The 21103-nt window shown below is 47.9% G+C and overlaps 1 protein-coding gene across 1 annotated transcript; it reads right to left on the minus strand.

The window, feature by feature from the left end:
* Positions 1-314: 314 nt before the first annotated feature.
* Positions 315-2560, minus strand: LOC117833689 (cysteine endopeptidase RepA). The gene is made up of 4 exons (XM_034713283.2): positions 1918-2560; positions 1596-1831; positions 990-1130; positions 315-720 (listed from the first exon to the last, which is right to left on the minus strand). Exons 1-4 carry the CDS (start codon positions 2375-2377, stop codon positions 463-465), a joined length of 1095 nt encoding a protein of 364 aa, XP_034569174.1. The 5' UTR covers positions 2378-2560; the 3' UTR covers positions 315-462.
* Between the last annotated feature and the right edge of the window lie 18543 nt (positions 2561-21103).

Below are 21103 nucleotides of genomic sequence, written 5' to 3' on the forward strand. Positions count from 1 at the left end.
ATTCCCAGTAGTGTAAAATTCCGATTTTCATGAAATGGCTATAATTCGTTCATCGTAGAAGATGTTTTTCTTTATAATCAAATAAATGTATTTTACTGTGAAGGAAGCCGCGGCTTACATGATTATTATGTACTTGGCACATTATTTCAGTTGGCATTATCTCTGGAGTTAAACACGAGCTGGCGCATTCATCAAACATAGAAAAACAAACATGTAGCTGGTGAAATGGCCATCTCAATCGGCGACTGAGAGTATGGGCATCCCTTTTTCTTTCTTCAAAATGTAAATGTTTCTTGTATGTTAGAAGCACAAAGTTTGCGAAAACTCCATATAATTTCTTTGGCGAGCAACTTGCTTTACTTCTGTAATTTTATATATTTATTCTGTCCAGGATCATGGAGTAGCATATTCCGTAGATTGCATATGACACGCTGCTCTTTGAATCATGCCCGTGCCATACATCTAGAGCTTATCTTTGAGATCTTCGATGATAGTAGCATGTCGTGCTGACTTAGTTGGGTAAGATGGCTCCATTGCGATGCCACACAGCCCTTGGGAGTCTGACACACCGCGTTGCATTCTGATGTAGCCCCTCTGACCCCAGTCCTCGCCCCATGAGTTCTTCACTATCCAATATTTAGTGCCATCTCGAGTTATACCATACCCAACAGCGGCAACTCCATGGTCAAGGTCCGTGCCACAACTTCCAGTGAAGACACCCTGAGATTAAGCAATAAGAGCAGTAGTGAGTGTAAAATTCTCACTAAACTGCGATTGCTATTTCTAGAACCAAATATGTGCAGCTGGGGTCGTTATGTTAGATTGTACAAAATTTTCCGAGCCCATTATGTCTTACTCTGTTTTCATCAATTCAATACAGTAAGTTGACAATTTTTCAGTAGGATCGTGAGGCTTTACGGATGTTTCTCGAATGTACCACTGAAACATGGAAAAATTTGTGCCTTTGACATTGCATCTCATCAAATTACCTCTGAATAGAACTGGAAATCTTGGCCGCTAGCGTCGATTGCAACAGCCACCGGCTGGTTTGCAACGGCTTTCTGTAAAGCATCTTCATTGTTAGCAGGGACATCCTCATAGCCATCTATTGTCACGTCATGGGAGCGTTCCTGCAGCGTAATGTTCGTAAAATGCATTGTTAATGTATCCATTGAGTCAATGTTTACATTTTCGAGCATCAAGGTATATGATTGAGTTTGTCATATTTAGTAATCTGTTTAATATTCTGTACTCGAAAAAGCAAATAGCTTCAACGTTTTGCTTCAATTGGAGAGTTGTTCTAAATCTTGAAAACTGGTGTAACACCATACAACATTAAAAAAATAGAATTTTAATTTTATGGATATTACTATTAAATTTAGGTAATTAAATGATATGTCAAAAATTTAGAGCTTAGACGTACAAAATTGGAGTTAATCCTGCTACCATGGGATCGACATTACTCCTGTAATTTTGGGTTGTGGATGAGCTAAGAGAGTTTGTTAATCTTATTGCGGGACTGCCCATTGAACTACATAATGTATATCTGTTTTGTCGGACTTCTGGTTCGAAAAAACGCACAGTTTTAGCGGTACCTTTGCCCTGTTACACCCCCTCTGCTCCGCAAGATAAGGGTAGTTGGACTCGGTGGTGATCCCTCCATTCCTCTTGATGTACTGGAACGCATAGTCCATCAGCCCGCCGTTGCAGCCTTGGTTGTCGCCGTCGTCGCAGTCCACGAGCTCCTGCTCCGACAGCGATACCAGTTTCCCTGTCCTGATCTTGTTGATGCCCTCCACGGCCGCAATCGTCGAGAATGCCCAGCAGCTCCCTTCAGCAAGTACAGCGTGTTCTTTCAGAAAAGTTGATCGACACACGCACAGTGATGGTTCAAACACCCGGAAGCAACGTGCTCACCGCATTGGCCCTGGTCCTTGATGCCGGTGACCGCGCCCCGCTGCCGCCAGTCCACTGCCGGCGGCAGGCTACCGGCATCTGCGTACATGAAGCTCCCCTCGGCACGACGGCCTCCGCTGAGGGCACGGTGGTGCCGCACCCGGGAGCCAGCGTACGTCCGCCGGAACTCGTCGGTTGTCATGTCGGCGAACTTGTTGAGGGCCAGCCTGAACGGCCGGTCCTTCTTGTTCGCCTCGTGGATGTACCGCACGTTCTCCTTGAACACGTTGAACCGGCGGGCCTTGTCGTCGTCCTCCTGCAGGCCTGGCCGCGCCACCATGTAGTGTCTGCGCCAGCGCTCGTACAGACCGCGCAGGCTCTCCTCCGACGCCAGGTCCTTGTCCGTGAACGGGATTCCCCGCGCCGGAGCCAGCGCCAGCGCCAGCGCCAGCACTGCAGCAAGCAGGAAGCACCTCAACATTGTGGTGTGTTGTCAGTTCAGATAACTGTGTGATGGATGCAAGCTTGTACCATGAACAAGCGGTATATATAGGCAGGACACCAGTATAACTACTTGCTAGTAAGGCTCCAGTACGCACGTCACATTATGCTGCCATTGGAGGAGTGTGGCTCAAGCTGGCGGGGAGATGATGCCATGATGGGAGGTAGGAGATGGCGGGAAGGAAGAGATGAACTTTCGGAGGTTAAAGATAAGTTTTAGGAATAAATGCAAGGAAAAGGGCTTGCCATTGGTTGCTGGCTAGGGCATTTTACATGATTGGAGGGGAGATATATGGTGATCTGATAAGCTATTGAACGGCCAAATATTTAGAAATATTTGTCTAATGTTTAGCCTTTATCTAATTGGTTATTAACTTCTCAATGCAGCTTAACTTCCACTACCCTTGAGTATTCTTGAGGATTTTATCCAGTTTAACATGCTGATTAACTAACTGGGTGATGATGGATGAGGCAAATTAAATTATTCTTCGTTTTGATAATGGAAACAGGGAAGCCTAGTTCAGGGGAAAAGACAAAAGGGCCATATATGTGTGCCGTGTGCGACTACTCCTCGTCTGCTGCGCTGCAACACTAAAGGAGCTTTAATTTCGGTTCAACAGTTTGCCTTTGAAGACCAGACGTTTGGGAGATGTACGTATACGTCATGGGAAGATAGCATTGGATGGCTGCAGCTTCTCTGTCTCCTTTATACATGTATATCCATCTGTGTCCCTGCACACGTACGTGGAGGGTCATCCGTCTTTTTTTTTAGGTAAAACGCCCAAACGGGCATAAAACTTTCATTTAAATGCAAGAAAAGGTACAGAGATCAGCCCAAGATGGCCAATTACATAGTCTTTCTTTAAAAGGGCAAACCCCATAATGATTGAAATTAGAACAACTGAAATTGGGGTTATCCGATTCTACAGAACTTGCATTCCTAGCTAAACCATCAGCTATAAATTTTTGTTCCCTAGGAATGTGGTAGAAATTCCATCTTATGTTCTTGAAAGACTCCCTTATATCCTTAATAATGTATTTAAATCTCCAGTCGAGAGTAATGCCATGCTGTTCTCTTTTACACGTGATGAGATCCAAAGTGTCTGCAAAGAAATCACATTCATGAAACTGCAAGGAGTCAATGACATAAAGGCCAAGGAGAAGGCTCAAGGCCTCAGGATGAAGGGGAGAAAATGCTTGTGTAGTCTTTGCTTGAATATGCAAAGCCCATGGGAATTGGTCTCCACGGTAAGTTATATAAATGCCTAGACCAGTTTCTTGGCCACTGATGAAAGAGGCATCTGACCTGCAACCACAACTCGAAGAAGCATAATATTGTTCATGAGTATCTTTTCAAGATGGAATCAGGAAGTTGTCTCCAGAAACTTGTTCTAACATGTAAGCTTCATATTGAGCCTCCTGAGCAGCCTTCATGTTCGCCTGAAAAAAGGCATAGTGGATAGACCACTCTTTTTTCTTAAATCTCAAACAATTTCTAGCTTTCCAAATGTACCATAACATGTAGCACACCAGATCAATATCACAAGAACAGCTCAAGTGATTGAAAATATTATATAGAATATCAGAGCAAGATCCTTGTAGAGAATCAGTTTTGATGACTAGAGGAGAAGTAAACTAAACAGCCCTTCACTAGTAGAGAATTGGCTTTCGATGCGCCCCCTTTTATCCCGGTTTAAAGTTGGCCCGGGACAAAAGGGGGTGCGCCACGGTAGACAAAAATGGAGGGGAGATTTACTCCCGGTTGGTAATTGCAACTGGGACTAAAGGGGGGCCTTTAGTCCCGGTTGCAACGGCTAGTGGAGGGGTGTCGGTGGCGGCACCCTTTTATCCCGGTTGGAGGCACCAACCGGGATAAAAAGTTTAGTCCCAGTTGGTGCCTCCAACCGGGATAAAAGGGTGTCCCTTTTATCCCGGTTGGAGCCTCCAACCGGGACTAACCATTCAACCGGGACAAAAGGTGTTCCTTTTTATCTCGGTTGAAGTTTTTAACCGGGATAAAAACTCATCCCCATTATATACGGCCAAGACAGAGGACTTTCTTCCTCCTCCAGCCCGAGCCAGTCCAGCACATTGACAGAGAGAGCTGAGCTTCACCTAGTCTCCGATGGTGCCGAAGCAAGCAAGGGAGGTGTTGCCCGAAGTTTTTTCCCTCATTTTTGTGGGAATTTCACTCGGCCAACAGAAGTGTTGCGAAGGTTTGCTACTTCATCCTCGTGTTATGCTTTGATTTATGCTTTGGAGATGGAAAGATTATTTGCTAGAATGTAATGATGAAGTAGAAAAATGGAGAGGTATTTTGAGCTAGAATGTGAGGGAGATTGATGTGTCATATATAGTATGCATTATTGCAGTGGTTTAAAAATGATGCTACCTTGTCTAGACGGTTTATCTTATCAAATTCAATATGGTTTTTTAAATCCATACTTGTTGAACTTGCATACCGTGTTCATTTCTGCTACGATGTTTTCCGTCGAGCAGCAACGTATGTCAAGAAGGAGGTTCGATTCTACAAGAAAGAGTGGATACGGACATCGTGACCGTGTCCCCTTTTCCGTAGCATCTAACCTCTTTCATGACGAAGTGCGGTGCCGCCCAATTGAGGACATCCTCGTGAAATGATCACGGTCTTCAAGTTCAACAACTTCTGTAGTGGTAAGGAAAGAATTTTTGTACATAGATGACTTCTGCTACTTGTTGAACTTATCAAATTCAATAAGGTTTTTCAAATCCATACTTGTTGAACTTGCATACCGTGGTCATCTCACGAAGGATGTTCTCCGCCGAGCAGCAACGTATGTCACGAAGTAGGGTCGATTCTACGAGAAAGAGTGGATACGGACATCGTGACCATGTCCCCTTTTCCGTAGCATCTAACCTCTTTCATGACGAAGTGCGGTGCCACCCAGTTGAGGACATCCTCGCGAGATGATCACGGTCTTCAAGTTCAACAACTTATGCAGTGTTAAGGTAATAATTTTTGTACATAGATGGCTTCTGCTACTGGAGGAAGTGGCAATAGTGGGGGCGATCGTGGTTCCTATTTCGGCAAGGTTCCAATCATAGTTGGCCCTCAGCATAAGCCGAAGAAAAAGAGCGCGCTGGAAAAAGCAATGCTTCGTTATTTGCAGCAACGTCATGAAGAAGCTGTTGCCGCGGGTCAAGAACCTCCTTTTGGTGGTCGTTATGCTCCACCCTCAGTCCCGGGTGTTTCACATCCACTTAGTACTACCGTTTCAGGCGGCACAAATAAACCTAAGGATGAGGTTGGGTCAGTGGAACCTTCGTCTTCACCGTCCAAGGATGCTTAAAGTTCTCCTTGATAATAACCAGTGGATGGCTTGTTGTATTGTATCATGTTGTTTGGGACTTTAATTTAAATATGTGTATTTGGATCTTCATGTTGTTGTATTGTACCATGTTGTTTGGATCTTTAATCGATTTTCACGCGTAATCCATTGTCAAGTGTAATCCATTTTCATGCGTAATACGATGCAGATGGACTGGCAATGGATGTATAATGCAGACAGACGGAGCAAGGTGTTTATTGATGGCTTGCATTATTTTCTCGAAGTGGCAAAATCGAACAAGCCAGAAAATGGGTTCGTATGTTGTCCATGCTTCCAATGCAATAACAAGAAGGAGTATTCAAAGGATTCCTAGGGGACTATTCACAGCCACTAGTTTAAATACGGTTTCATGCCTAACTATTTGGTTTGGACCAAGCACGGTGAACTAGGGGTTGTAATGGAAGATGGCGAGGAGGAGGAGGAAGATGACACCATTCCGGACTGGGTTGCAGGCAAAGCTTTTGCAGGTACTACAATCGGCGAGGCTGATGAAGATGAGTTTGCAGAAAATGGCCCTACTGATGACCTTGGTCAGGTGATACGAGATGCATACAGAGATTGCGAAACTGAGAAGGAAGCAGCAAAGTTGCAGCGCATGATAGATGATCACCAAAAATTGTTGTACCCAGGTTGCCAGCAGGGCCATAAAAAACTAGGTACGACACTAGAATTTGTGCAATGGAAGGCAAAAAATGGTGTGTCCGATAAGGCATTTCAGGGGATGTTGAACATTGTCAAGAAGATTCTCCCCGAGAATATTGAATTACTGTCCACAACATATGAAGCTAAACAGATTATTTGCCCTCTCGGATTGGATGTTCAGAAGATACACGCATGCCCTAATGACTGTATCCTCTATCGTGGTGATGAATACGAGAAATTGGATGCTTGTCCCGTCTGCGAAGCCCTGCGGTATAAGATCAGGCGAGATGATCCTGGTGATGTCGAGGGGCAGTCTCCCAAGAAGAGAGTTCCCGCGAAGGTGATGTGGTATTTCCCTATAATACCACGCTTGAACCGCTTGTTCAGGAACAAGGCGAATGCTAAGTTGATGCGATGGCACAAAGAAGACCATAAGGAAGATGAGATGCTGAGACACCCCGCAGATGGGGCATAGTGGAGATCAATTGATAGAACATTCCCAGACTTTGAAAGTGAAGCAAGGAACATAAGGTTTGGTTTAAGCACTGATGGATTCAATCCATTCGGTGAGTTGAGTAGTGGCCATAGTACTTGGCCTGTGACCCTTTGTATGTTCAACCTTCCTCCTTGGCTGTGCATGAAGCGGAAGTTCATTATGATGCCGGCGCTTATCCAAGCCCCAAAACAACCCGGCAACGACATTCAGGGGCGGATCCAGAACGGGGCTGCGCCCCGGGCTGAGCTGTTGAATCACACCTAAAATAGTCTAATTTTGTCTCGTAAACCTTATTTTGTTAGGCTAAACAGCACATAGGTTAAAGGGACTTCATGGTCTCGCCCCGGGCTGCAGCCCGGGCAGCCCGGGCCCTGGATCCGCCCCTGACGACATTGACGTGTACCTAAGGCCGTTGGTTGATGACCTTTTACAGCTCTGGAAGGAAGAAGGTGTACGTGTGTGGGATGAGGATAGACAAGAGATCTTTAATCTACGAGCATTGTTGTTCGTAACCATCAACGATTGGCCTGCATTGAGTAACCTTTCAGGACAGACAAATAAGGGATATCGGGCATGCACCCACTGTTTAGACGACACAGACAGCATGTACTTGAAGCCCTGTAAGAAGGTCGTCTATATGGGTCATCATCGATTTCTCCCTGCTCACCACCAGCTGAGAAAGAGCGGGATGCATTTCAAATGGGCGCCAGACCATCATAAAAAACCTGCACACCGTAATGGAAAGCGTGTGTTCGAGATGATGAAGGATGTAAATGTAGTCTTTGGAAAGGGACTTGGTAGCCAACCTGTTCCGAACGACGATAACGGACATGCACCCATGTGGAAGAAAAAGTCAATATTTTGGGAGCTAACTTATTGGGAAATCCTAGAGGTTCGCAACGCAATCGACGTGATGCACCTGACGAAGAATCTTTGCGTGAATGTGCTAGGCTTCATGGGTGTTTATGGAACCTCAAAAGATACATTGGAAGCACGACAGGACTTGAAAGCCATGGAGCAACGAGATGACCTACATCCGGAAAAGAGAGATAATGGACAGCACTACTTACGTCCTGCCAGTTACACTCTCAGCAAGGAAGAGAAGGAGAGCATGTTTGAATGCTTGAATAGTATGAAGGTCCCGTCTGGGTACTCCTCGAATATAAAGGGAATAATAAATATGAAACAAAAGAAGTTTACAAATCTCAAGGCTCATGACTGCCACATGTTGATGACCCAATTGCTTCCGGTTGCACTGAGGGGTGTTCTACCAGAAAATGTCCGGTTGCCGCTCGTAAATCTATGCGTGTTTCTCAATGCGATTTCGCAGAAGGCAATCGATCCATCCAAGCTATCAAAGCTACAGAACGATGTGGTGCAATGTCTTATCAGTTTTGAGTTGTTATTTCCACCATCCTTCTTCAATATTATGACGCACCTAGTAAAAGAGATTGGTATTCTCGGACCTGTATACCTGCACAATATGTGGCCTTTCGAGAGGTTCATGGCAGTCCTAAAAAACTATGTTCTTAATCGTGCCCGTCCAGAAGGAAGCATCGCCAAGGGATATGGAACAGAGGAGGTGATCGAGTTTTGTGTTGATTTTATTGATTCAATTGACTCGATTGGGGTTCCAACTTCACGCCACGAGGGGAGGCTCCGAGGAATGGGCACCCTTGGAAGGAAATCAAGTTTGAGCAATGATACTGATTTGTTCGACAAGGCACACTACACTGTTCTACAACAGTCATCCTTTGTGTCTCCGTATATCGAGCAGCACAGGCAGATGGTAGCTTCCAAAAACCCGACCAAATCCGATGCTTGGCTTACGCGTCATCACATGGAAACTTTTCCCTCCTGGTTGCGCCAACAACTTATGGGTAACTCTGAGATTCACCCACAGCTTGCCTGGTTAGCCAGGGGACCTGCTAGCACAATCGTCAAATTCCAAGGCTATGAGATAAATGGTTACACATTTTACACGAGAGCCCAGGACCAGAAAAGCATGGACCAGAATAGTGGTGTCCGCATAGATGCCATGGACAGAAATAATAGCAAGGAGTCGTATTATGGTTTCATACAGGAGATATGGGAACTCGAATACGGACCGCTGTACATCCCTCTATTTCTTTGCAATTGGGTGAAGCTAACTGCCGTCACCAAAGATCAGTACGGAATGATAATAGTAGATCTGAGCAAGACTGGATACAGTGATGACACATTCGTACTTGCCAATGATGTGCATCAGGTGTTCTATGTGAAGGACATGTGTAGTAAACCCAAGAGGAATCCAGAAGAGACATGGGAGCCAAAGTGCCACATAGTTCTTCCAGGTAAAAGAAAAATCATGGGAGTCGAGGATAAAACAGATCAATCAGATGATTATGATCAGTTTGATGGCATGCCTCCATTCGCCGTTGAAGTTGATCCAAGCATCCTGCTATCCAAAGAAGAGGCTCCGTACTTACGCCGCGATCATGATCAAGGAACTTTCGTGAAGAAGAAATTTTACAACGTTGTATTGTAATGCGTTAAATGTACATGACCTTTGTGTATTAATTGATACAATTTTAAATTTACCCTGTGTATGATTTCATGTGTTCTTAAATTTGTTAGGTGAAGATTTTTTAGATAAACATGAACAATGTTAACCACATACAAACATGGATTTTTCTGCGTATTGAAATTATTTAATTGAATAATTTGTTGATCACAGCAATGCAGTAAAATAAATATTTTAGAGGCTAAATGAACTGGTATAGAATTAATGATTAATTCATACTTATTGTCAATTTACTCGTTAATTAAATATATTTTTGCATGTACAAAATCTGTGAAGGTTTTGTTTTTCATCCTAAAATGCAGTGAAAAGATAAAATAAAATCCATTTTCAAAAAACAGGCGGGAGAAGAAAACTAGGAAAAAAGACCTTTTGTCTCGGGTGCTAACAGCAACCGGGACAAAAGGCCCCCCTTTTATCCCGGTTGCCATTTTCGTCTCCCGCCCGAATGTATCCTTTTATCCCGGTTGCCAACTGCAACTGGGATAAAAGGCCCCCCCTTTTATCCCGGTTGGTGGTGGCACCCGGGATAAAAGGGTACGCTCCCAGCCCCACCTGGCGGATGCACCCTTTTGTCCCGGGTCCCGTTATCCCGGTTGGTGACGGGATCCGGGACAAAAGGCCCTTTAGTCCCGGGTACCATTACGAACCGGGATAAAAAGGGGGGGGGTTAAAAGGCACTGTACTCCCTTCTACCCCCACGCCAGTTACACTTAGCAAAATTTTCGCCAAGTCCCTCGCGTTCTGCTCCGCCGTCGCCGCCCGTCCGCCTCCCTCGCCGGCCGCCGCCGCCGTCGTCCCCCATTGTGCCAGCTGTCGTCGTCCCGCCGCCAACCGCGCCCAGACATCGTCGTCCTCCATCGCCCCGGCCGGCCCGCCTCGATCCTCCTCGTCCGTCGCGCCCGGCCCCCATCGTCGCCTCCGACCACCGGCTCCATCCTCGTCACCGCCTCCATCCTCATCGCCGCCTCGTCGCCCCTCGTCGCCCCTCGTCGCCGCCTCGTCGCCGTCCCGCCGTCCCGCGCGCCTTGGTGGCTCTGTCGTCGTCGCCTCGGCCGCCGTCCTCGCCACACCGGCCGCCGCCGTCCTGCCGACCTGGCCACCTCGTCGCCCCGGCCACCGTCGACGACCGCGCGCGAGAGGTCCGCCGCCGCGCCGGCTTGCACTGGCGCCGGGAGGGCCTTTTTTTTTAAGTTAGAAAATTAAGTTATATTTTTATGATAGATTTTTAAGTATGATTGTTAAGTTAGAAAATTAAGTTATATTTTTAAGTTAGATTTTTTAGTTAGATTGTTAAGTTAGATTTTTAAGTTATATTTTTAAGTTAGATTTTTAAGTTAGATTTTTTTAAGTTAGATTTTTGTATATGTGTCCCCTCCGCCGTCCCGCCGCCGTGACCGCCGCCGTCACAACCTAGTAGGCACCGCCCGTGGTTCCGGGGAACCGTCCCCGCCTACGCCGTACCGCCGCCCTGACCGCCGCCGTCACAACCTAGGCACTGCCCGTGGTTCCAGGGAACCGTCCTCGCCTCCGCCGCCCTGACCGCCGCCGTCACAACCTAGGCATCGCATGTGGTTATTGCTAGAAATTCGTAGAAATTCATAGAAATTCGTAGAAATTCGTAGAAATTCGTAGAAATTTGTATAAATATTTCGGACTTTGTAGGATTCATGTTATTTTATGATTTCATTATATACATGTATGATTCCGGACTTTGTAGGACTTTGTAGAAATTTGTAGTAAGACGATTTCTATGACTGTCATGTATGATTCCATGTATGTTTCAATCAATAGTTGAAATGGCAGACGATGAGACCGCAAGGTATATCATGGAGCAGATAATCGCTGGTGATGGTAGTGGCGACAACGTTCCACTATCATACACGGATGAAGAGGGCACCCAGGCGGACATGTTCCTCAACATGTCCGCCGATGGGAATGAAGAGCAACAGCCGCAGCAACAACTTGCCGTGGCGGAAGGTTCCGGCGAGGTATATATAACGATTCTTGTATTGTTTCACACCACAGTTACTACTACGTACTAATTAACGAATCTTGAACTGTTAGCCCTCCGGATCGACGCAAGGGCAGAAGACCCGAGGTCGTACAAAGGTGATGGAAGGGAGGCTTGTCATCACGGAAGTGACAGAAGAGGGCAGGCTGGTTGCTCCCGAGAAAGTAGCAAAGAAGTACGTGAGTCAGATCGGGGCAATCGTCCGGGACAATGTGCCTATCAGCATTAGAGAATGGAAGGGCAGAAGCACTAATCCGTACACCCTCCTAGAGATAGAAAAGAATATGCTGTGGGAAGACGTGAAGAGACATTTCACATTCCCCGAAGGATATAGTGAGAAGGATGTCAAAGCGTGGACGCTTAAGAAGATGACTACTCAATTCCAGACATTCAAGAAGATGCTGGATACCCACTACATTAAGAAGGGCCGAACTCCAGACTTCAACGCGTGGCCAAAGTTGAGGGACCACTGGGATGCATTTGTTGAATATAAAAGGAGTGAAGACGGTGTGAAAAAGATCACGACCAACACAACAAATGCTAGTCAGAAGGGCTACCACCATCATCTGGGGCGAGGTGGGTATGGCTCAGCAATTCCCAAGTGGAAGAAGATCGAACAAGATCTGATTGAACGGGGAATTGTACCTGCAACTATTGAATGGCCCGAACAATCAAAAAATTGGTACTACGCTCATGGAGGCTCCCTAAGCCAAGAGGATGGGATGTTGATTTTTAATGACACAATACGTGAGAAGGCCGAACATCTTGTGAAGAATATTGAAGATTCTAAGGCTGGGAGGTTGAAGGTGGACCGAGAAAATGATGAGCTCACATTGGCCCTCGGTAATCCAAAGCACCCAGGACATTGTCGAGGGTTCAGGGTGGTTCCGTGGAAGTTTGCTTTCCGAGGCGACAGCGCCTCGTACAGAAGCCGGAAGCGAAGAAAGGAACAGCTCGAGGAGAGCTGGCGGCAGATGCTAGAATCTAAAGTGCAGGCACAAGAACAAAGAATGATGGATGAAATCAATCGGCGGGTGGCCCACGCAGTTGCGGAGTTGGCCCAATCTAGAGCATTGCCGATTCCTAACACCGCCAGCCCTTCTCAACGCCTCTTGAGTAGTTGTGCTTCTACAGGGGTCCCCGATGCACAGACGCCCAGGTTACCCGTGGAGGAGCAACGGTTCCCCGTGGATGGCATCACACAACGGACCTCATGTGAGCTGCATGCACCGGTCGGCAACCTCACTATTAAGGTATAATTATACATAATATTTATGTAATCTTGTCAATTGATACAGGCCTCGAGATCAGAGTTCAACTTGTTTACTTCTGCTATACGTACAGGTAGCGTACGGGAGTGCGTTAGCAACCCTGGCGGGGCAGAGCAGTCATGGCATGGAAATTCCACCAAGCTACGCCAGCGTCTGTGTAGAGCAAATAGTTGATAGCCAGTATGAAGGTCTAGAGCTCGACTTCCCGGGAGGCGACGGGAAAAAGACATTGGCAGATGCGCTTCATGGGATCATTCTATGGCAAAAACGCTACATCATTATTCCTGGCACGGAGCCATCTCCTCAGAGCTCAAGACCGCTCCCCGTAGATCCCCAGCAGCGACCTTCTCCTCATACCTCGAGACCGTCATCTCCTGCTCCAGGACCGTCCCTTCCATCTATATCAAGGTCTCCATCTCCACCACATCCTGGTGTTGGGAGCGACGACGACAATAACAACACCCCTCCCCGATCACCGTCGCCGGCACCAAGAGCGGCCCCCTTGAAGGAACCTGCACCACCACTAAAGAAGTCACGAGCACCGCCTCCCAAGCAAAGACAGAGAAAGAAGAAAACAAAGGAGCCTAAAGTGACTCGTAAGGAACGTTGGGAGGCAATGTCTCATGCGGAACAGTGGGCAGAAATCCAACGAGAGGCCAGTGAGTGGTTCAAGAAACAAGCTGAAGAAAAAAAAGCAAGGGAGATGGAGCCACCGCCAATAAGTCGGCGAGATTTAAACTTTTTTATCATGATGGAAGAAGGAGCCAAGAAAAGGATACCACTCTTGTCAAACTATGAACGGGCTTTAGTAAAGGCTGATGAAAAGGATAAAAGGAAAGGAAAGTCATCTTCCAGCGGTCCTGTCCCCGACCTCAGCCATTTATCAAAAAAAGATGCTCAATGGGTAAAAGCAATGCCCTTGGATCAACAAGCAAATGTATTGAAGTTCATGGAAGAAATAGGTCTGGGACTTGATGAATGCATAGGGCAAGTTGAGACGCCAACTGCACCGCCCCCTGAGCTGAGATGGCCTTATGAGCTAGGCAAACCTCTAGTAAAGCCTTCATTGGTACGGAAGCTATCAATAAAGATGTACGCATTCCATCAATGGTACATGATGGCATCCGCCGACTCGAGGGAGATGATCGGCATGAAGGTAAAACCGATAGATTTTCACGGTGAAGGGGAGAAAGTGCTGTGGCTAGACTTCAAGGATATATACGAAGTGTACCATCATGATGCCCTGGATGTCTCTCTAATCAGCGCTTGAGTTCTGTAAGTGTCCGTTTATCTCTACATGTGAATTTTGGCGTGCGTCACCGTACTAACTTCATCTTCCATTTCATGTAGGATGCTAATTCAGACATGCCGCTGAGAGGCGTACCTACATGTAGGCTTCATGGATCCATCTGTAGTTAACCAACAACAGATACAATTAGCGCCGGAAAAAACCTTTGCGGAAGTATACAATTTCCTAGACAAACAACATTCAAGGATTTCATACTACTTCCATACAACTTCAAGTAAGTGTGTGTATACCGTCTACTTTCGATGTCTTTTTCCTTATCTCTACATGTTAGTTAGCTCTAATATGCATGAACATTTTACGCACGCAGCTTCCACTGGATCCTTATTATAATTGAGCTTGAAAGAAGCCACGTCACTGTCTTCAATTCGTTAAGGAAAGATCCGGTGGAGTACCAAGAAGTGCAAGACATGCTAGGCTTGTAATAATTCTGGACCTTTATCTCTATGCAAAAGTTTATTTCCTAAATTTTATCCCTGTTACACTATATCATTCATTATTCTAATCTGGAGCGCATGGAAACAATTCATAAGGACACACAAAGGTCCATTCAAAGAAAAACTTACATGGAACACAGACTTCCCGGTACGTATGAAGTCTGCACATTTATTACATTGTATAACACGAATATTTCATAACTTATTTTTTTCCGCACTGAAGTGCTTAAGACAGGAACCCGGGAATAATCTATGTGGCTACTACATCTGTGAGCACATGCACAGTTTTATGGGACCCAAGGGACCGAACATGACGCCGCACAACTTTAAAGTACGTAAAATAAAACTATTACTAGTTAATTATTTTCTAGCTCCTTATATGTATTTGTTCATGTAACCTTCACAAATTTCCAAATTATAGATGTTAAATATTCAACAAGGACTCTTGAAGGAAGAAAGAGTAGCGGCAATATGTGAAGGTCTCATTGGATTCATAATGGACGAGGTGGTAAATCCAAAAGGAGAATTTTATTACGATGGACGACAATTAGACACTCCGATCAGCAACACCGCGACGGGAAGATTGTAGACAGATACTTTGATTTATTTGTATATATAATACGCGCTAATTATGATCGATTTGTACTAAGCTAGTTGAATTGTGTATATGAATTGTGTATAAGGATTGTGTATATATATAGTAATTGTATAATTACAAATCCCATTCGTTTAAATACTAGTTGATTTTGTTCTAAAAAAATCTCAACTACTAAAGGTTAACAAATTAAAAGGGCCGCGGTACTACGTATACGTGATGCATGCATGAAAAATTCAGGCGCCATGACAGTGCCATGCAGGCGCCATTTAGTCCCGGTTGGAATCCAGCCGGGACTAAAGGGGGACCTTTACTCCCAGTTCAAAGACCCGGGACTAAAGACCCCCCCCTTTTGTCCCGGTTGGTTTATCCCGGATGGATTTTCGAGAGATATGCACCCTACCAACCGGGACTAAAGGCCAATTCTCTACCAGTGCTTGCAAAGTTGCAATGAAAGAACAGATGCTCACCTCAACCGAAACACACCTAGATGGAGCCGCTGGTCTCCCCCCCTCCCCACCCGACGTCTCCCACCAGCCCCACGCCGTCTCCCCGCCAACCACCCCACGCCGTTGCCTACTCCAGGCCCGTCGGCCACACCCTCAACCGTGGCTCTATCCAGTCCGGTTGCCCTCCCTTCCCTGACGTCGGGAACCCCCTTCGATGCTCAAACTGGGCGTTCAAAAGCCCAGCGCTGGAGCTACGATACCCCTCCGATGGGGAAGTCCAGTAACAGCAACCTCGATTTCTCTTTCAAAGAAGCTCTTCTGGCGGGTCTGTTGTCGGCCACAGTCTTGCAGGTCTCCAGTGATGCTCACCACGAGACCTCGGCCGCGACCTCGCCGGCGCCCCCACGTGCTCCCCTGTGGATCATCTTATATTCGGAAGGTCGCAGGTGTTCGTCGGTCCAACGCGGCCCAGACGCCGAGGGTTAGTGCAAGGCATTGAATCGCCAAGCTCGCAAGGAACTTCGACCGCAGGAGCGACGACCTCGTCGGCCTGTCCCGGTCGACATCAGGGGCAAGTGCTTCAACTGTTTTCCCTGCACCACTCCTACGTGCGCCCGCGACCGCGGTCAGCGGTGCAGGTGGCGCCACCACCCCGGTTGGTTTGGAGGCTAGTATTGTAATATCTCATATTTCTACTAGATGTTAATGTTTGAAAAAATGTGGATTTTTAAAATTTTTATTGTAGTGGTACATCCCGTATTTCTACGAGATGTTAAAAATGTGGATTTTTAAAATTTTTACTGTAGTGGTGTGAAAATTTTCCAATGATAAGAGTGTCTTCATTTAATCTCTCCTAAAATTCCTAGACTAATTTGAATTAAAATTGAAAACCTAGGTTGAATAAATGCTAGTGTGCCATTTGGATTTTAATTGGTCTTTGTTTGGATTTTTAATTTGAGTGGATTCAAATTTGAATTCCAAATTCAAATTTGAATTGAAACTAACAATGCTAACCTTCCTAACCGGCTTGGGCCAAAACCTCTTCGCCGGCCCACTCCGCCCGCGAAGTTAGCCAGGTTGCTGGCCTGTGCTACCCTGCCTGCTGCCCAGGCCGCCTGGTCACCCGGCCCGCCTAAGCCAATAACTCCACCAGGCCGCAGGCCTACCAAACCGACCCAAGCAGCAGCCCCGTAACACCATGCACCAGGCCGCCTTCGCCCGCACCGCGCTACTGCCGCTGCCACCTGGTCCCACTCGTCAACCCCGACGCACTGTGCATCTTCCTCCTCCACGCGCCGCACGCGAGCGCGAACAGCGACGTGCGCACGGCGACATTACCGCTCCACTGCGCATCACTTTTGCGCTGGCCCATCCGGATTGCCACCACGCCGCTTGCCCTTCATCGTTGCCGTCCATGCCTGTGCCAAACCCTAGACGCCACCCATAAAAAACCCCACGCGGGCCGGCCCCTAGTCCGAGCCGCAAATTAGAGTTTTCCCCTACCCGTTGTCCGTCTTGGAGGGGAAAGGAGGAGGAGGGGGTGCCGGAGGAGAGGAAGAAGGAGGAGACGAAGGAGAGGGCGCGGCAGAGAGGAGGAGGATGCTGCACCCTGGACCGCGCTTCGCCACACCGTCCACGCCGGTCTGCCTCGCGACGCCGCCACGCCATCTTCGCCACCGCCACGCGCCACTGGTGAGCCGCCCTCTGCCCATCTCCGCGCCTTCTTTCCTGTAGTCGCCGTAGATGAAGCCAAGATGCCACACTTCCACCAAGGAGACACGCGCCGCGGACCCCAACACCGGGCACCGCACGCGATGTTGCCCACGGCTACGCACGCCACACCGCGGCCGGGGCATGACCCCGAGCACGCGCGCCATTGCTTCGCTGCCGTCCCGCGCTGCCTCTGTGACTGGCCATCGCGCCATGTTGTTTACAGGTGCCATCGCTGCTCGCCACAGCACGCCGCTGTGGCCAAGGCTCTGCCTTGGCCCGTGAGCGAGCCTTATCGCCATTAGGGCCCAAAGGCTGGACCTTTAGGCCGTGTCGAGCCGCCGCCACCTCTCGCCACCAGCCGCCGGCGAACGCGTCGCCAGGCAACGACCTCCACCACGAAGGGCCTCTGGGGCAAACCGTCGAGCACCTTACGCGCGCTCCGTCTGGCCAATAGGAAAGGAGACGCACCAGGGGCCACACGTAGGCAACGCCGCACGAGCCACAGAGGATCCTGTGGATTGGATCTGTGGCGCCGGCCGCGCCAGTGCTATGTGTGTCGCCACGTTAGCCTTAGCGCCGGCCTATAGACGCCTATAGCCCCCTTGTAGCCTCCACGTGGACAATGACTCAGCCCACTGTATAGCTAGCTACAACTACCACCTAGGACTAACAGCTAACCAAGAGCCGACCTAAAGCTAACCTATAGCTACCCTATAGTTAGCAGAGTGCCACGTCAGCCTGTGGACCCACTAACCGTTGACCCGTTGACTAGGTTAATGCTATTGTCATCAGGGCCACTGATGATGTCAGCAAGACATGTGGCATGCTCTGGTGCTACCATGTGTCACGCCTGTGTTTTGTTTCCTATTTTCGCAAATTATTTAAAAATCTAGAAATCGATTTAAAATTCAAAAATTCATAACTAATTCATCTAGACTCCAAAAATTATGAAGAACACGTTGGACTAGTCCTTGTTCTTGTTTGGGTCTTCTATGGATCTCTTTTGGTTCTTCTTTTGCAAATAGAACCCTGGTATTTATTCTCCTCAACCATGTACTCGCAACAAGTGTACACACTCTGTAGTGTTAAAACTATATGTATAGTCGTGTCCTCGGTCATGGACAACCCTGTGACATCGCGACTCTCCATTGTTTTAGGATTCCCTACGTCCCCTTTTAGCTAGTTGTGTGTGATGTGAGCCGCATCTGCAGTCGGGAAGAGTAGAAGTTGCTCCTTCTACCTTTAGGATCCGGCTGTAGTTGTTGAGAGGCGAAGAGAGGGAGTCTTCACCTCGACCCTAGTTTGGAGTTAGGATGTTGGAGACAGGGACCCTGTTGAGGCAGGTGTGCCTGATGTGCTGAGAGATTTGGATGATGGATATGGAGTTTATCTTTGTGCTTGCTGCTGCTTAGGAAAATCGAGCCTATCCCTTGACTACTTTTGACCCTTAGCAATAGGACACATAAAGCTTGCAAACGGATGCTGATGTGGACCTATCCCATTCCTTGGGGACAGCTCATGAGTATGCTGGTTACCAGTTCGACTTCGACAACAACTTCGATGGATGGCACGATTGAGGGCTGAGTGCTACGCACAAGGATGCCTGTGGGGATGATCGAGAAGATGGAGGCATTTCCAGAAGCTCAATTCTGTTGCGTTGGTTTTAGTTGTGCCGTTTAGCCCAAGGGGCATGTACTAGATCGTACTCGCATATTCTTGGATGTAATAAATAATTTTGTATTGTTATCGCGGTATGGATGTGATATTTATGCTGAAATGAGTTCAGTATGTGATAGCTACTGATCCAGGGACTATCACGGGGATACAGGGAGTCGGGTTTTCAGGGATGAAAACTCTGTTCATTTCAAGTATCATCATCGTCACCTGCTGTGACTATGACTATGGAGATCATGAACACTCTGCACAACCAGCACAATGGTGGAAGCAGCAGGGCAAGTGGCGGCGTTGGGACCACCAATGATGCAACACTAGGGAGGTGCCGGAATCCAACTCTAGGAAAAAGTCTCCCAGGAGTACATTTCAGTTCCGACTCCAACTTCCAACAAGGGTTGGCACAAAGAGTGGTTCTACACCAGCAACCACGATCCCGCCATCCCTTGAGACATCAACGTCCACCTCAAGGTGAGGGACTACTAGACCAAGTCCATCCCGGAGGAGAAGATGGGATAAGTACTGGAGCTGTTGGCTATGATCCGGGACCTCAAGTATCATGGCCTCACTGGGGTGGCCGTGGTGATCAATTTCACGTCGCGCCGCACGCAGCCAACAAAGGAGCATGTCCACCCTAGTTTGAGTTCACCGGGGACATCAACACTATGTGGGAGGCACCCGAGCCAGTGGGCAAGGGTGACCTCTACCATCATCATGAAAAATTCTTCGCTAGCGACATGCGGGTGACAAGTTAGGGGCATCCTCAGCCTTTCAGCCTAGGTTACCCACGTCTAGAAATTCTTTTTGCCATCCTTTTGATGAAATAGCATATGCACCCATTGGGTGTGATGAACATATGCCTATTAACAAATATGTGCCTTTGTTTGTTCTTTTGCAGGGCCGGCAGGCCTTTGTCTCCATGGCTCCCCTCCCTAAGCATCCCTGACCACCGAAAGGTTATCCGGGAGGCTCAAGGAGCTGGAGGAGGAGAAGGCAAGGAAGGCTATTGCGGAGGCTGGCACTGATAGTGACAGCTCCAAGGTGTCTCCCTCGCGCTAGGACACGGTCGTGCCGAGTGGTAACTGGCGGGTTGGGAAGGTACCAATGGTCCCGTTGAAGAAGCAACAGCGGCCATCAACCCAAGTGCGGTTGGCTGGTAGGATAAGGCTGGACGAGCGTGCTCCACGCCGACGGTGGCTCATGGTGACCAAGTCCGGCGATACAGACGATGAGGAGGTGGTGCCATCGCCAGACCCAACCGTTGTGAGGACCCTGCCTCATGTGTCTTCCCCGGCTGCTGCCAGTACTCCTCCAACTGTAGCTCATAGTCCTCCAGCCACTACCAGTACTTCCCGGGCTATTGCCAGTACTCCCCCAGCTACTGCCGTTATTGACCCAACTGCTGCCATTATTCCTCCAACTGTCCTCTTGCAGTTGGCTTCTCCTCCTCCATTTTCTGCAAGGTTCTAGGTGTGGACCTAAGTGCGTACCTCCTCTCGGTGGGTGATTCTGACTCAAGCATAGGAATTGCTAGTAGGTTTTCTTTTGTTGGAATGTTGATTTTCATTGTAGGGTCATGTCGGATGCTGCTTTTGGGGATGCCACAGCTTTGCTGCCTCTTGGTGGTGGTGCCAAGCCATCTCCAGGCACTTCTCCTGATGCGGCACTGATCTCCCCACCTTCTCTTGTGCTAGAAGAATCCCCGGCGCGGGATGAAGCCCAACGCGTGCTGACTCCTCCCACCAGCCCCCAGCGTCAACATGAGGATGACTCTGCTACTGCGCCCGAGCCGCTGGCGGGTGCCATGGATGTGGTGCAGGAGATCTATCAAGTGGTTTCTCTGCCTCAGCTGAGTCCTTGTTGCCCTGTGCGCACTGTGGGCCTAGGGATGTATGGTCGACAAGCCCCCGAGTACTTTGTAGTCAAATGAAATAGTTCTGAGTACTCAGTAGACGTTGCTCGACTAGTCTTTGGTACTCATTGAGTACTTCTGTTGTGGCTAGTCATCGAGTACCCGAATACTGTCATGCGACTAGAAGGTACTGCTGCCCCATTCTAACATTGGTTTTGAGTAGTTTGTCTTCAAGTCTTTATATGGAAGTGCGATGAAAATCGCACTCCATATGGAGTAGCCCCCGAGCCTTAGGTTGAATCGAAGAATCAGGCTGAGGGTCAAACTGAATT

The sequence above is a fragment of the Setaria viridis genome, chromosome 8, assembly GCF_005286985.2.
Source record: "Setaria viridis chromosome 8, Setaria_viridis_v4.0, whole genome shotgun sequence".
Taxonomy (NCBI): Eukaryota; Viridiplantae; Streptophyta; class Magnoliopsida; order Poales; family Poaceae; genus Setaria; species Setaria viridis.

What these genes read in the sequence shown, in the direction of transcription:
- LOC117833689 (XM_034713283.2), bottom strand. Translation starts at nt 2,377, where the DNA reads ATGTTGAGGTGCTTCCTGCTTGCTGCAGTGCTGGCGCTGGCGCTGGCG. An exon ending in CAAGGACCAGGGCCAATGCG is followed by an intron (nt 1,832 to 1,917) that starts GTGAGCACGTTG and finishes TACTTGCTGAAG; the next exon opens with GGAGCTGCTGGGCATTCTCG. An exon ending in GGGGGTGTAACAGGGCAAAG is followed by an intron (nt 1,131 to 1,595) that starts GTACCGCTAAAA and finishes ATTACGCTGCAG; the next exon opens with GAACGCTCCCATGACGTGAC.